This window comes from Elaeis guineensis, chromosome 4, assembly GCF_000442705.2.
Source record: "Elaeis guineensis isolate ETL-2024a chromosome 4, EG11, whole genome shotgun sequence".
NCBI lineage: Eukaryota > Viridiplantae > Streptophyta > Magnoliopsida > Arecales > Arecaceae > Elaeis > Elaeis guineensis.
Window position 1 is genome coordinate 22,882,015 of NC_025996.2, and position 17,092 is coordinate 22,899,106.

The 17,092-nt window shown below is 41.6% G+C and overlaps 1 protein-coding gene and 1 long non-coding RNA gene across 2 annotated transcripts; one reads left to right on the forward strand and one right to left on the reverse strand.

Annotated features, from left to right (window-relative positions):
• Positions 1 to 1,694: 1,694 nt before the first annotated feature.
• Positions 1,695 to 8,982, reverse strand: LOC105043552 (subtilisin-like protease). Its single transcript, XM_073256040.1, has 3 exons — positions 8,935 to 8,982; positions 3,292 to 5,374; positions 1,695 to 1,900 (listed from the first exon to the last, which is right to left on the reverse strand). Exons 1-3 carry the CDS (start codon positions 8,980 to 8,982, stop codon positions 1,695 to 1,697), a joined length of 2,337 nt encoding a protein of 778 aa, XP_073112141.1.
• A 343-nt stretch (positions 8,983 to 9,325) lies between these two features.
• Positions 9,326 to 11,533, forward strand: LOC105043370 (uncharacterized). Its single transcript, XR_012140752.1, has 2 exons — positions 9,326 to 10,232; positions 11,099 to 11,533. It is a non-coding gene; the product is annotated as an uncharacterized lncRNA (long non-coding RNA).
• The last annotated feature ends 5,559 nt before the right edge of the window (positions 11,534 to 17,092 follow it).

Sequence of the window (17,092 nt, forward strand, 5' to 3'; positions counted from 1 at the left end):
ATATCCCAATGATCACCCCCATGCCCGTACCTGAGTTTTCTCCGGACTGTGTTGCTTGGTTGCAAGCCTAGGAAGGCAGGTGTTTGGGTGGTCATGAGAGAAAATAGTTGATCTGGGTAAGCCTCCAGCAAGGTCTCCTTCCCATGTACCTTTTTTTTAATCAGAGGAGGCTACAAGAGGCGCAGCCACCTATCGTTTATTGATAAGAAGAAGAGTTTGTACAGATGAGTCAGGATGGGTGTGATACCGAAGATAGTGTACAGGAGAAGTGGAAGAGACCAAAGCAGGGAGAAAAGAAGAGGAGAAAACTCTGCACAGGGGAGATGATGTCGAGATTTTACAGAGTAAAGCAGCTCAGAACAGGGGAAACGATGAGCAGGTACCTCACTGAGTCCCGTGCCTCCATTAACATCTTCCTTTGAAGAAATGACACCTGGAACAATTGGGAGGTCGCCTGTGAGCGTAGTGATTTCAATGTAACAGTTTGAGAGAGGCCCACAAAATCGGCAATCTCGCCCAAAATTGCAGTTAACCAAGAAATTCCATCATATTAAATGAGCATTTTCTCCGTCCTGTTTCATGACTTGCAACGAAGCCAGTAATTGCTCCATTGTAGGTGTGGACTAAGCGTGACGCATTGGAGTCGTCTGCAGAACCGTGTAACGGTAGGAAAGATTTGTACCAGTTCTTCAGAACTTGAGGGCTATGAACCATGATGTCTTCTCATAGTCGGACGAGAATTTAGGTGTATAGCTTCGAAGCCCGGTCTTCTCCATTGACCGGAGCATTATTGGAAACGAGGAGGAAAGCAAGGAATGAGAAAAAATAATATACCATGGAGACTGACAAGCGAACATGGAGAGGTTTGGACAACTTTGAGTAATGAGTGCTAGAGGATTGCGCGGGCTATTAATATATCGGTTTTGGGATGGGACGGGGGCGAATGAAAGGAGATGTAGTAGCACGCAAATATTAAGTTGACGACTTTCCGACGATTTCAGACCAATCATCGCTGGGGACCAAGATTCATTCGGATCTGTGTAAAACTCGGAAGATATCGTGATATATTACGTCAGCACACATATCAAACAAAAGGTTCTGAAACAAATGTAGTCAAGTTTGGGATTCTGCCGGGGCAATACAATGGAAAAAGCTCCAATCTCCCATCACCGTCTGCTCGCGTATCGTGATGGCGTAAATTAGATAGGGCCCACTACATCAAGGCATAATCTTCCAATCATGAACAACTCATGATTGGAGAACAAACCTCCTAAATCCAACCCAATCCAAACATATTAGCATCTATTTAGCTCCAGCAACTTTTATACCACAAATCGGTTAACAATGAAAAACATACATAGATGTCTGAAGAAACGCCGGTGAAAAGCATCCATTATGTTTTACCCCCCAAAAAAGCGCATCCATTAGAAATTCTTATTTATTAATCCCTTTTTTTGATGACATCACACACACACCACACGCAAGCACCCACGCCACGCACACATATATACATATACATACATACATATTTGGAATGTTGAGATATTGCCAATTAGCTCCTCAAATGAGTTTGATTGTGCCATTTAGACAGAAAAGCATTGAAAACCTCTACCGATTTAAGGAAGCCCCCTACAAAACATCACGACCCGAGCCACCACGGCTTCACGGGAGCACCGGTGAACTCAAGCCACCGTTCAAGCTTCCCTATTCGGCCACTCCAAGCCGATGACTGCACGAGCACCGGCAACCACCCACGGCTGAGGCCGGGGAGGGGAGGTGAGGGGGTTGGTGGTGCCGGAGCTGGGGGAGGGAGGGAAGGGGAGGAGGGTCGGTGGTGCTGGATTCAGGGATGGGAGGGGCAATTGTCGGTGCTCGTACGAAGCCACGGGGCTCGAATTTGCTGAAGTGCATCAGGGGAGGGAATAGGAGGAGACGGTGATGGGGCAGGGCCATGAAGGGGAGGGGAGGAGAGGGAGATGGTGGCATCGGAGTCGGGGGAGGAGAGGGGGTTTGGTAGTCATGTAGAGCCGGTGTGGTGCAGATGGTGGGTGCGGTGTCGGAGTCGGAGGAGAGGAGCGAGGTTGGGTTGGTGGCGCCGGAGTCAAGGGAGGAGAGGGATAGTCGCTGGAGGTCGCACAAGCCGCGAGGGCTTGGGTTCGTCGGGCTCGAGAGAGGAATAAGACGGGACGGTGACGCGGCAGACCGCAGAGAGGAGGGTAAGGGGGTTGGTGGCACTAGAGCCGGGGGATGGGCGAGGGCAGGGGGTGGGGGGAGACGGGGGAGGAAGGGAAGGGAAGGGGAAAAAGAAAAAAAAAGAAGAAAAAGAAAATATTTTGAGAGGGAGAGAAAAAAAATAGCATTATTTTATTACTAATAATAATTTAAAATATTATTTTTCTAGGATATTAATTAAAAAAATATTTGGAGAAGAGGAGAAAAAAATATAATTATTTTATTATTAACAATAATTTGAAGCAGAAGAAAAATATTAATTTTAAAATAATAATAAAAATATTATTTTTTCAAAATATTATTTTAAAAATACTATTAATGATAATAACATATTATTTTTTAAATTTTTTAAAAATTAATAATAAAATATTAGTTTAAAAATAAATTTTAAATAATAATAAACATATTATTTTTAAAATATTAATTTATTATTAATAATAATTTAAATAAAAATAAAAATACAGCAATATTAGAAAAATTATTTTCGTATATCTGGTGCGGATGGTGGTGGGGTGAGGTTGTGGTGAGGGTGGGTGGATGGCCATGACTTAGGTCTCATGTTGTGGGGGTGGGCGGGGGCGGCTGGAGGAAGGAAAAAGAAGAAAAAAAAATTTGGGCAGAGGGAGGAAAAAAAAAGAAAAAATATTATTATTTTATTATTAATAATAATTAAAGTAAAAAAATATGAATTTTAAAATAATATTTTTATTATTAATTTAAAAATACTATTTGTATAGTAACATATTATTTTTAAAAAATAACATATTATTTTTAAAAAATTAATAACAAAATATTATTTTTAAAATAATAATAAAAATATTATTTTTAAAATATTAATTTATTATTAATAATAATTTAAATAATAATAAAAATATAGTAATATCTAAAAAATAGAATAATAATATTTGAAATATTATTTTCGATCCGTGCAATATGTGGTTCTTCGACTAGTTATTTATTAATTTCAAACAAGATAAACGAACGCAAAGGAAGTAATTATCGTTTGAAAAGCCAACTAGCAAACGGGGCGGAATTGTTGCATTCTCCAACTTTATGAACCGCCAGTGATGACAATGGGGCTCCTAACAACATGCCGACCAGAAACCCACCTCAAATTCCCCTCCGCACCACTCTGCCCGCCAGTCACACGCACGGTGAAATTCTTCTTTTCTTTCACCTTTGAAAACTCAAGGATCGGTGGAGTGACGGTAACGTTTGCCCCCTTCGGTGCTTCCACCTCGACTTTGTATACCTCATTTGCCTTCCCAACATTGGTCACCGTTCTGCTCACTGTAGATCCAGGACGCAGTACTATGGATGGGTAGTTAAGGTCAGCTTCAGAAATGCCCCCAAACAGATAACAGCTAATATCTCGGCGAACAATCTCACCCACATTGCCTTTTAACAAGCCACAGAGATACCGAATATAATCATCGACATCCAGATCATAAATCAGCCCCGGGTCAGCAGCCTTTGATGGGTTCACATGGCCAGCGCCCATTGCAAAGAAGCTCGCTGGTAAGTGTTTCTCATCCAGGATCGGCTTCCTATTATTGGCCGCAACATCAGAAGTTGTCATGATAGCAGACTTGATCGCAGCTGGCGACCAATCAGGGTGTGCACTCTTGATGAGTGCTGCGATACCACTCAAGTGAGGGGTTGCCATGGAGGTACCAGAAATAATGTTGAAGGTCTTTGCACCATCGTTCCCAGATCCCACCTGGGCAGGCCAAGCAGCCATGATGTTAAGGCCCGGTCCCGAGATGTCGGGCTTTAGAATGCCCGGGGTCTGCAGGCTCGGTCCCCTGGAAGAGAAGTAGGTAACCACGGGAGCCGGGGATACTCCAAGAACAGTACCATTGAAGGTGATAGAGGCTGTTGGCTTCCTTGTTGTATTCACATATTTTTTAATCTTGGAGGCATCTTCAACGGTCAGTTTGGATGAAGGTAATTCGTGATCTCGAAGAACAATGGAATAGTCGGCAATCTGATCATTGAGGAATATTACCGCAGCCCCACCCGCACCCTTGATGCCGGCAGCTACGTCTTGTTCACGTCCAGCAACATCGCACATTACGACCTTGCCAGTAATCTTGGCATCCAAAATGGCGCAGGTGCCATCTTTGGGGTAGACTAGAGGAAGCGAGGACGGTTTGAAGCTTTTAGGTTGATTAAGGGACTCACCATAGAGTTGCTCTCCATTACCAAGCGTCACAATGGATCTGAAGTTTCTGTCCACGGAGCTGGCACTCACGGTGAGTATCCATGGGGCCTCGTTTGAAACTGAGCTAGCAATCGGACCATTATTACCACCAGCACAAATGACAAGAATTCCCTTTTCAGTGGCACCAAAGGAGCCAATAGCAATGGGGTCCAAGTAAAAAGGCATAGAAGCTGCTCCAAGCGAGAGCGAGAGCACATCGACACCATCTTTTACGGCTTCATCTAGCCCAGCTAGAATATCGGAACCGGAGCAGCCGTCTGCATCGCACACCTTGTAGATGGCCAGATGTGCATGAGGTGCCATTCCAGCTGACGTCCCGTTCGCGAGCCCAAAAGATTCAACTTTCTGCACAAAGTTTCCCGCAGCAGTGCTTGCAGTGTGAGTGCCATGCCCAACTTCATCGTCTGGGGCACCCACTCCAGAATTGGAAAAGGACTTGGCGCCGATGAGCTTGTTATTGCAACCAGCGGGGAATCCGCACGACCCCTTCCATTTGGAAGGGGGAGGCGGCATTCCATCATCATTGAAAGAAGGATGTGTGGCGTGGAGTCCAGTGTCCAAAATCCCAATAATTACCCCCTTGCCAAGGCCAGAAGGTTGCCATAGCCCCCTCCCTTGATGAAGGCCAAGGAAGTCGGGCGTGTGGGTGGTGAGCAGCGGTATGAGCCTGTCCGGATAGGCACGCAGAAAGCCGGGCTTCTTGGCCATGCTCTTCGCCTCCACCTCGGTTAGCTTTGCAGCGAAACCGCTGAGCACTTCTGAGTAGCAGTAGATCAGCCGCTTCTCAGCCGACTCAGAAATAGAGTCCGGCAAGAAGGATTTGTAGTAGCTTTCCAGATCAGTGGGGCCGGCATTGGGAGCATTTGAAGGGGGTAGTACGTGAACTATGTAAACCCGTAGCTGACTAGCATCGTCAGCCTTGGCATGGTTGTAACCACATGTGACAGGATGAAAATTAGAGAGGAGTTGGATGACCGAAAGGAGAGTAGTATAGAGAAGGACATCATATTGTGGGTTTCCATGTTGGAGGGGAGCAAAGAGATGGAATTGATTTGGATTGTTTGGACCTGCAAGTGCTTAGCATTTGGTTGTGCCATATATATAGTGCTCCTGCAACCTTTAAATAATAATTTGCTGAAAAAAAGAGAGAAAAATATCAATAGCTGCGGAGGTGTTGCAGTTTTTTTTTCTTTTTTTGATAAGGATTGAGGCTGAACCTTTATGGAAATATCCTGCAGATTTGTTGTATATTAGAGACTGGAATGGAAGCTGTGCTGGCTGTCGTTTAATGTGGAGTGATTTCGTTGTTTGGAAAGGGAAAATGAACTGGATCGGATATGTTACTCCCCGGTTAAAAATGGCATGGGTTGAATGCATGCCTGAAGGTTTATTCGCTTTCACAGGGATGATGAAACTGAGTGAATGTGTGCTCTTTTCAATTGTCGTCCCGACGCGAAATGACAGAATTAGGACATCAAAACTTCGACAATTTCCATAATTATATCTTAATTTCGATTTGTCTAAGGATAGATTTGACGTCCGACAATGTGGAGCTCTAGATTTACATGGGGATCTTTGATGGCGTCATTTGCAGCTTTTATTTCTCTTCTTGTTTGCCATGCAGCTAAATTAAACTATCCGCAGCTGTACCCAAATTAAAAAGGTGATTCTGCATACCTGCTTCTTTTTAAGATACAGAGAGATTTGGCATTCAATTCAATAAATTTAAGTTGGAAAGAGCTTTTATAGCAACTCCAGCGTTAGTTTTTTTCCTTGTTTGCTATCGTTTATTTTAAGATAGGAAGTGATTAACGCAAGCCGTCTACGCCTATGTTGCATTTCCTTCTTTGTACCCATGCATCAGAAGTCAAGAAATGAAATAAGACAACTCGATCGGAAGTTCCGTTGGGTCAATTTTTTGAAATTCCAGGAAGTCAAGTGATTATTGAGTTGGTGATCCAGGATGTAGGATTGAGAGTCCGTAATGTGAGGCCTTTTCTCACCTATAAAGGATATATAATTGATATAGGATGAGCCAGAAATTGTTAGTACTTCACTAAGATTGCGGTTAGAATGCATATTCCTTTGAGATCTAGTTAGCCGATTTGATCAATTATACATATTTTAGCTTAATTTGACTCCAGTTTCACACTACTCAACTTTCAAGAGATTTTCTTACAATCACTTTTAACTTGAACAGGTTCATAGCGATTATACTAAGGTTTACTGATACACACTACAGTGAACAAGTTCAGTGGATCATGTTTTCTTCTAACATGGCTAAACCCTATAATGTTAACAATTTTTCATCAAAAAAAAAAAAAAAAACCCTATAATGTTACCAGTTTGGATCATAAGCCGTAACTATGATCACGTGATATATGCTAGAGCACATAAAGTTACATAATTCATTAAATGAGAAGTGAATTATGAATTGATAAAATTTGAAGGGGTTTCTATAACATTTAGGGTATTAAGCAACATAGGAATCCCATATGAAGCTTTATTTAATTAACTCCTTTTTAACAATTATAAAATATTTCTACGTTATTTCACCTTGTATATGTTGATAAATTCAAACCATTTTATCAATAAAAATTAAAAAAAGCATAATAGAAAAAAAAATTGATTCCGATCATACTCTAAATAAATCCAATTCATTGAGGAGGAGAAAACTACAAACTATGAATCCAAACCCAAAATGAACCAACAAAACCACGTGACTATTGAAGCACACAACAATATTGTCGCAGCATACCTAAATACTAAGTGGAAATATGAAAACCGAGCAAAAAAACTCTAAGAAAGTTTAATCATCTTTAAAAGTGATTATTTTTTCCATATACCCCATCTTTCTTTTGTTTTATGTCAAATACATTTTTTGTTACCTAATGCTATTTGTAAGGGTTAAAAAGAACAACGCTTCATACTCCATCATAAGATGATCTATTCAAGTCCCCTCGACCCCCCTTTCCCGCACTCCAAAACAAACCCTAAGAAGAATAAGAAGAAAAAGGATGAATTCTTGGACATAGAAGCACTAGACTATAGAGAGATCAAACGAGTTAGAAAAGAAAAGAAAACATTCGGAGTCCTCGGCATATACCGTAAAGAGGCTGTTGTTGTACGTTTCCCTATCTAATTATTAGCTACTTAATATGGCCAACTTTCAATATTATCTCTAGAGATAATTTAAGATAATTAAGGTGATAAGTATGTATAACTAAAACTCTTTTGAGATAAAAATAATTATAAAGCAAGCAACTTGAATTGAGAAGGGAGGGAAGAAGAAAAATTACAATGGGAAGGGGAAGAGAAGGGCACTTCATGTAGAAAGAAGATGCACAAGAAAAAGTATAGCCATTGTTTCAAGAAAATCTTGGTATTTCTTTCATGTCATATATACCATATAATGGGCATAAAAAGTTGATCCCAACCTTTTCTTATAATCTAGTGAACTTCTAGAACTTCTTTCCATCATTTTCTTGCTCTAGTGTGAAAATTATTTTTCAAAGCCAACCATATGAAAATTTTAAGCATTTTTAGACTTTCAAATTATTATGTAGCATGGATTGTAGCTCTATGACAGTCAATGAACATACAGTGTGAATCAATACCTTATAGTCCATCCCTACAAAGCATGTGGAATGGTGGATGAAGGACTGTAGGCTCTAAAGTTTATCCTGTCAAGGATTGGCCAATCATTATCAGGACCCATATCGGTCAGTGACCAATTCAATACTATATCATACTAACACACAATACGGTTGGGCATGCTAATTTCAAATAGGCACACTAACCTTTTTTTATTTCTTTTATTTTTTAAGATCTCTAATTAAATTGTTTGGATTTTTTGAATAATTTTAAACCCAAATGTATATTTGTTGATGCTATTTGATGTTTCTCTCACTTTAGTACACCTTTAACCATGCATGACACCAATCTTTAGGAACAACATTGCAAGGACTAAGTATTATTGAACTATAATATGCTCAAATTAATTAATAACATATAACTAAAAAATTATATGATTGATTGCATGTATTTAAAATATACATACCGAGATTTAGAATTTTGTCAAGTGCCGATATCACTCATAAATATCTAAATTATTTGTATAATCAAAAGAAACATCAACCCATTCTTCTATCCAAGTAGCATTATGTCCTATACACTCATCTCATAAGATATATATGTTGAATTGTAACTAGTCTTAGATCTCTCACTAGAGCTCTAACCCTATAAGATATCCTCAAACTAATAGCATGACTATGGAGGAGCCATTCGAATATACTAGTGGTAAAATCTAACTCATACAAAGGTGTTTCAGATTGCATAGGATAATAGTCACTAGATAATAATGCTTCGAATACACGATATCTATATCCATATAGATCATAAAATATTTGTGGCTATAAGCAACAGGATCCAAAATACGATAATAAACTTGATATATTTATGAATCCAACTCCACATACAAGATTATTTGTAGGTGCATCAGTCCTGAACAACTTGGAGGAGCCCATCGCCTATATGTAATAAATTTCTTGTGGCTCTACCACCAATGCACTTAATCCTATCCTATGTGATATGCATAATTTGAGACCTTTCGGTGAATCAAAGACCAACCTATGACAGCATCTCATATATGGTGGTCACCTATCCACCACTCATTTTTTGATCACCAGATCCAGTATAATCAGAACTATCATCACTATTTTTTTTGTGTTTGAATCTAAGTGGACTAACTCCTTCAATCTCTCCACATTAGGGCCGCTCTTTTTTTTTTTTTTTTTTTTGTTTGTTTGTATGTTGAACAACTACTTGCCTTCCTCTCCAACCTTTGCTCTAACTAGCTATGCTGGGAGGATGAATGTCCTCATGCTCTGTAAATTGACCAAGTAACATGCCGACCTCATCTAATTCTACAAGAAAAAAAATATTAAGTGACAAATTTTTTTTTAAGGTGATAGAAAATTCACCGCGAAAAGATAATTTTTTTTGACGATAAAATATATCACCACAAAATATCTACGAATAAAATTTTTTTATGATGATTTTATAATTCACCTAAAATCTCGCCACGAAATATTTTGTACCAATTTTTTGTTTTTGGTACCAACTCTTTCCAGCAAAAAAATTTGCTGCAAAAAGTTTTCACCGTTAACGGCAACATTAGGCTGCTGCAAAATTTTTTTCATTTGATATCGTTTTTACCGGCGAAGAATTTCGCCGCAAGATGTCTCCTGGCGACTGAATTTTTGGTCGCAAAAGCTCACTTTTCTTGGCGACAGTATTTTCGCCGCAAAAAACTTTATTAGCCGGCGATACTTTTTCGCCGCAAAAGACATCTTTTATTTCCTCCTTTCCTAGGGTCTCCAAACGACGCCGTTGGATCTCTAATCCGAAGGGATATCAGGAGTTGAGGAGAGAGGGGTGGAGAAGGAGGGCGGAGGCGCGGTGGCTGTGGAGGGGGTGACAGGGACGTCCGCGTGGATATTCGACAGGCAAGCACTCGCCCCACACGATCCTCCGTAAGAAGCTCATCGGCGTCACCCAGTGGTTCCCCTACGACATCAATAACGACGACCCCCTCGTCCTCACCTGCGAAGAGGGTGAGTACGCTTCTTCTATGCTTCTCTTCCTCTCTGTCTTTCTCTCCTCTCTCCTCTCTCCTCTCTCCTCTCTCCTCTCCGTAAGAAGCTCATCGGCGTCACCCAGTGGTTCCCCTACGACATCAATAACGACGACCCCCTCGTCCTCACCTGCGAAGAGGGTGAGTACGCTTCTTCTATGCTTCTCTTCCTCTCTGTCTTTCTCTCCTCTCTCTCTCTCTCTCCTCTCTCCTCTCCATTGTTTATTTTTTGACCCTATCCTCGTGTTTCTTGATGCCCGCCATATGTTCGATGTTATGCCTGTATGAACCATGAAGCACCAGTCTCTCGGACTCCAAGTCAATTAGGTCCCATGTCTTGAGATAAGAATAAGGCATCTGCTGTCTTAAATTATGGGATGACATAAGATTGTGAAACCCTTCTTGAACTATTTTAAGCATGAGCATTTATTTGAGGCACAATATTTGGCATACCGGTATTTTAGATTCATGAAAGTTTTCACACAAAAGAACAGAATGCTTTGATATAGTAGCAATAGTAAAGAAGATATGCAAGATGGGAGGAGTTTGAGAGCTGAAAGGCGTTAGAGAGTTAGTGGAGTAATCCCGCTTGAGAATGTCGGATTTTGCCTAAACAAGGCTACACCTGTTGCCTTGCAATGGATGGAGTAAAAGTGCTTGCATCTGGATTTGAGAAGGAAGAAAAGGTGATATCCTAGATGAAATGTTCCTGCTTGTCCTGTTTTTAATGCTTTTTAACCGTGGGAACTGTTGAAGGAATTCCACTTTATTTCATATTGTTAGCTTGAATGATTTGACAAAACAGGAATTAGAAAAAGTTTTGGTGAGCCATCCGGAACATTTCTTATTATCTTGCAATCTATTTTGATAGACATGAATGATTGTTCATTAATAGATTCGTCATGTTATGATGATTAAATTCCTTTCTTTATAACTCTAGGATCGTCCATGAACTGAACATCAAATGCATAGGCTTTGGTAAGACCTTCTAACATGTTTGTTTGCAGGGATGCATGATGTTATCTGCAGGGATGTAAATGAGCTGAGCCCAGCGGACTAGGAGGCTGCTCAGGCTTGGATCACTATATAAAAAAGGGCCGTTCAAGCCTGAGCTGACCTTAACAGAAGGTGTTCAAGCTTGGCTCCTAAGAGACCTGAGCCAAGCTTGAATGAGCTTGTTGCTGAGCCGAGCTACCTTATATGTATTTTTGTAGGCCTTTAGCATTCAGGCTTGGCTTGTTTGGACCTAGCTTTAAAATTTGTCTGAGCTTGGTTGTTTCCGACTTGATCTGAGCCAAGTAAGGCTATTATTGAGTGAATCTCAAGCTGTTTATGAACAGCACTGGTCATGTGCAGCTCAGTTTCCATGTGATTCATAAGATGTACAATTAAAAAGCTAATTCTTCAATTGCAATGCAATAGTTGAAAGAAAGTAATTTGAAGCTCTGCACTCTTTGTTTTAGATTATCCAGCTTGAGGAGTAAATGGGAAGAACTGGGAGGTTTAACAGGGGCTTTCTCAGAATAGCTAAATAAATTTGAGGCATTATAAGTTCATTCTGAGAATAGAAAAGTTTTTATTCTGAGAATAGAAAGGTTTTCTCATGGCCATTGGTATCCTTATACTTTTTTTGTATTAGGATTATGGGAGTATATAGACAAAAATCAATTGATTGATTGGTATTTAGGTGGTCAGGTGGTTTACAATAAAGTTTGGAAATGGAAGCGAATTGATTTATCAACAAAAGAACGTATCACGACTGAATTGATACCTTTAACATGCATCAATGTTGTAATCGTTGTTCTTTGCACTACAATCATTTTTCTTCAATGTTTGGGAATCTTTTTTGGCCTCTTTAAAATATTTCATATCAGGTACTAGTATTCCCCAAGTCATAATGGTTTGTTTTTGGTGATATTCTGTTGGTAAAACATCCAATAGATACATTTGATATCGCAGCCATGTATTTGTTTGCACCAGGGACAGATATTCATAAAGCTGTTGTAATTTTTTTTTAAAAAAAAAATTAAAGTAGAAGCTGAGATGGGAAGGATAGAAAGTCAAATAAAGGGAAATTGATCACTCTTACATTTACTTATTAAACTATACTAATATCAAGAGGTTGGTGGTAAATCTAAAATAAAGAGAAGAATAGATTGTTTGTCATTATATTCATGACACTTACTGAGGTCCTTACAACCTTCAGCGAATAGTGCTATCACTAGTACTATAAGATGGGTAATAACATTGTGGATCCTGCATAAGCACAGAAAAAGTTGCATGATATACTAGAGTGGAACATGAAGATCAATGCAACTTTGCTTATTAACAAGGCATCATGCTGTGTATGAGGATGCAGGTAGTATAATATCAAGATATAAAGAAACTAAAATACAAAAGGAATACAAACGCCTGGCATTAACCTCACATATAAGGTCCTTTTAATCTCCAGCACTCAACAAGTATGCTGTCTTGAGGTTTGATTAAGGAACAGATCTCAGTTGATTTTTTTTCCCTTATATGTTTGTTAGGATTTGATGCCTTGAGATTCGGTCTGAGTCCACGGTGAGATCCGCGATGAAAAATGAAGTCCAACGAGACCAAGATCACCTCAAACAGAATTCGGATGATCAAGATACGCACGAGAGAAGTCGGCACAGAACTCGAAGCGACGAAGGACCGCCGGCGGCCAGCGGTGGGCCGATGGCGGCAGGGCGCGGCCCAGGCCCGGGTGTGTGGTGTGGGTGCGGGCGCGACCCAGGCCCAGCGCGCTGCTGGGAGCCCGTTGCTCGGTCCACGATGGATCGGGCGGTGCACAGGGAGCTCTATGAACTGTGTGGGCATTTTTCATACGTTTTTCGCAGTCTATGGCACTGTTTCGTGGATCGGAGCACAATCGAAGGGCATGGATAGTTTTCGATCATGATCCAACGGTCCAGATCCTTATATGAGCTTGATTAGGAGTCCTAATAAGCATCTAATTGGGTTTTAGCCCTTTAAAAGGGTCTGTACATGAATAGGAACTTGTGTGTGGTTCGGTGGCTTGGTTTTGTGGACGCGTGGACGGCTCCATACGTGAACCAGAGAAAAGGACCTGTGGAGAGAGAGAGCACGTGACGCTGAGAGTAGGGAGGTTTTGGACAGCGGATAGTGGTTGCTTCAGAAGTTTAGGAGGGTCTTCGTAGAGAGAGCTTTTATGAAGGAAAACTTTCTGTAAGAGAAAAATTGGATGTACGAAAGTTGAGGATGAGATCTTCTCTTGTAATATTTTTTTTTTCATAGTGAAGTTTGCATGCCCTATGGAGACGAGTTTTTTTTGGCTGATCCACATAATTGATTGTTTTCTATTTTATTTCTTCTTTCTTTTTGCTGCATCGCGCGATATTGAAAAGATCCTGGGAGATAGTGTCTTGGTTAGACATCCACCAACAAGTGGTATCAGAGCGAGGTGGTACAAAGATGCAAATTGCAGCGGTGGTGAGCAAGACTGAAGATGGAGAAGACAGGATCAATCATGATGGAGATCAATAAGTTTGATGAAAAAAGCAATTTCTTCTTGTGGCAGGCAAGGGTGAAAGACTTGCTCATCCAATAAAGGTTGAAAGATACTCTCTTGTGCAAGGAAAAATCGACCACCATGGAGGTGCGAGATTGGAAATGACTACAAATGCAGGTGGTGAGTACCATCTGTATGTACCTAGCGGATGAGGTGGTAATCCATGTGTTTAGCGAGACTTCTCCGACGGTGCTGTAGTCGAAGCTCGAGGAGTTGTACATGACGAAATCTCTCACTAACACTCTTTTCTTCTGGAGGCAATTTTATCAATTGCGGATGGCTGAGGGACAGCGTGCAGGAGTATTTAAGTAACTTTTAGAAGATCCTCACCGACCTCCTCAGCGTTGGTAAGAATGTTGAGGAGAAAATCAGGGCACTGGTTTTGCTAGCGTCGCTTCTCCCTTCATACGAGTCCTTAGTGACTGCTCTTCTAATGGGGAAGAGCGTCATCAAGATGGACGAGGTCACCGCGGTGATACTCCAGAACGAGGTTCTCAAGAGGGAGAATCTGGCTTCGAGCTCAGGTGGCGGTAGCTCAGCTTTGGTGGTTTCTGGAGAAGCAGGAGGCGGTAGATGGAGCGACAAGAGATCGCGACGAGAGCGGTCCAAGTTCAGGAGGGACTTGAGCAAAATCAAATGTTATCGGTGTGACGAGTTGGGGCATCTAGCCAGAGATTGCTCTCAACTCAAAGATCGGATGATGGCTGCTGTAGCGACGGCCAGTAGCGATTCAGAGAGATATTTTGGAAATATCTGACGAGGTATCTACTTCTTCCCAACAGTGGATATTAGATTCTACATGCATCCATCATGTATGTTGCAGAGAGGAGCAGTTTGACTCCCTAAAGAATAGTGAGGGTACTGTTTATTTACCAGATGGATCGAGCTGTGCGATTAGAGGCATCGAGACGGTCAGTTGGAGGACACATGATGGTGCAGTGAGGAGATTGGAGGAGGTCCGATACATATCCGATTTTAGACGGAATCTTATCTCACTGAGTAGACTGGATTCGAGAGGCTATAGGACGGTAGCTGGTGGAGGAATCCTAAGGTACTACACGGCGATAGGATTGTACTGGAGGAAAAGAAGGAGAGGAGAGGATATTATTATCTGACGGGGAGTCCAGTGCGAGGTGGAGCTTCAGAAGTCAGGTGGAGTCCAAAGCGAGATGGAGCTCCAGGTAGAGATGGATCGGGCACGAGACAGGAGACTCGAGAGGACGAGAAGCGACGTCGCAAGATGAGATTCTTATTGCTGCAGGATGATGCCCCGAGCAGATCTCAGATCAGAAGGAGCATAGCATACGATGGAGATGAGATCGAGCGGTCTGGTTCGAATTTCATGTTTGCTCATTCATGATCAGCAGGCGATTGTCCCAGGACATGGGGGCGAGGAGATCCAGAAGCTCTCGGAGTCAGGAGGAGGTCGAATATCGAGTCGAGATGGAGATTGTTAGGATTTGATGCCTCGAGATTCGGTCCATATTGAGTCAATAGCGAGGTCCGTGATGAAAAATGAAGTCTAACGAGATCAAGATCACTTCAAACGAGTCCGGATAGTCAAGATATGCGCGAGAGAAGTCGGCACGGAACTCGGAGTGACGGAGGACCATCGGCGGCCGGTGGTGGGTCGGCGAAGCGGCCCAGGCCCCGGCACGCGGGGCGTGGTCTAAGCGCGGGCGTGCAGGCCAACCCAAGCTCGGGCGTGCGGGGCGCGACCTAGGCCTCGGTGCGCGGCGCGGGCGCGGCCCAAGCCCCAGTGCACGGCGCAGGCGTGGCCCAAGCCCAGTGCGCCACTGGGAGCCTGTTGTTCGGTCCACAATGGATCGGGCGGTGCACAGGGAGCTTTGTGGATCGCATGGGCGTTTCCCATACGTTTCTCGCGGTCCATGGTACTATTCCGTGGATCGAAGGGCGTGGGTAGTTCCTGATCATGATTTAACGGTCCAGGTCCTTATATGGGCTTGATTAGAAGTCCTAATAAGCATCTAATTGGATTTTAGCCTTTCAAAAGGGCCTGTGCACGAACTGGAACTTGTGTGTGGTTCAGTGGCTTGGTTTTGTGGACGCGTGGACGGCTACGTGCGTGAATCAGAGAAAAGGATCCATGGAGAAGAGAGCACGCGATGCTGAGAGGAGCAGGGAGGCTTTGGACAGCGGACAGCAGTTGCTTCAGGATTCAGGAGGGTCTTCCCAGAGAGAGCTTTTGTGAGGAAGAACTTTCTGTGAGAGAGAAATTGGATATACGAGGGTTGAAGGTGAGATCTCCTCTTGTAATATTTCTTTTTTCATAGTGAAGTTTTTATGTCCGTGGAGGCGAGTCTTTTTTTGGCTGATCCATATAATTTATTGTTTTTTGTTTTATTTCTTCTTTCTTTTTGCTGCATCGTGCGGTATCGAAAAGATCTTGAGAGGTGGTGTCCTGGCCCGACATCCACTAACAATGTTTTCATATATTATTCATATATATTGGGCTAGAATAAAGTCATAATCCAAGTTTGTTGTGCCGGTAGTATTGTATTGATATATAGTCTTGTACCATACTGACACACGATATATTTTACCATCTTATTGTACCGCATTTTGAGTGGAAGTGAATCGCCACTTTCTCAAGTTCCATAATTAAACAGTCCTTTTCACATATCTAAGTCCTATGACGCGGTCTACATATTAAATGGCAGAAGGGAGCGATTGATAATTGAAAAACTTGTGCAGGATTGCAGGGTACAAATTGATTTGGGTGTTTGTGAAGAGGAACATTTTTTTTTTTTTAGCAGATATTTCAGGAGGTGAAAATGATGAAAATCAAAACATAGAAGTGATGAATGATCAAAGTATCCCCCGGTTTTGGGTATGAGGCGGTGCTTGTGAGATAAGATGGGAAGATAATTCCGAGAACATGGAGGGTGCAAAACAAAATTATCATTGTTTATGATTAGGTAGACATTTACATGTGAGGCTCTGAACCTTAATGTGGACTTTTCATACTTTGGCTTTATGCAGTCTACCACTTGTTTGCCATGCTACTTGTTACAGATAAAGTCTAATGTAATTGCATTTTTTTGTTGAATGTAACTGTTTGGTATACTCAGAATGGACCATGAACCTGTCATGCAGATTTCAGATACGTAAGGAACTTATACTGCATAGTGATCAGAAGAGAGATAAAGCATCATCAAATTTGTTATGGTACTTGATTTAGTCTTCAACAAGAAAGAAACAAATGTTTGTTATGTGGTTCTCAGTGCACTATCGATTGATCTAGCATTTTCGTTGCATTTGATCCACTGGCTAAACAATCACAACATCTTTTAGCCTTTTTCCTTCCATTCGAGTATAACTATATTGCCAGAGTGTATTAGTTATACTGTTGCTATTATCTACCATATATGGCATCTCTTGTGTGTACATGTTGCAATGCATGTGACAGAGTTTATAATACCTG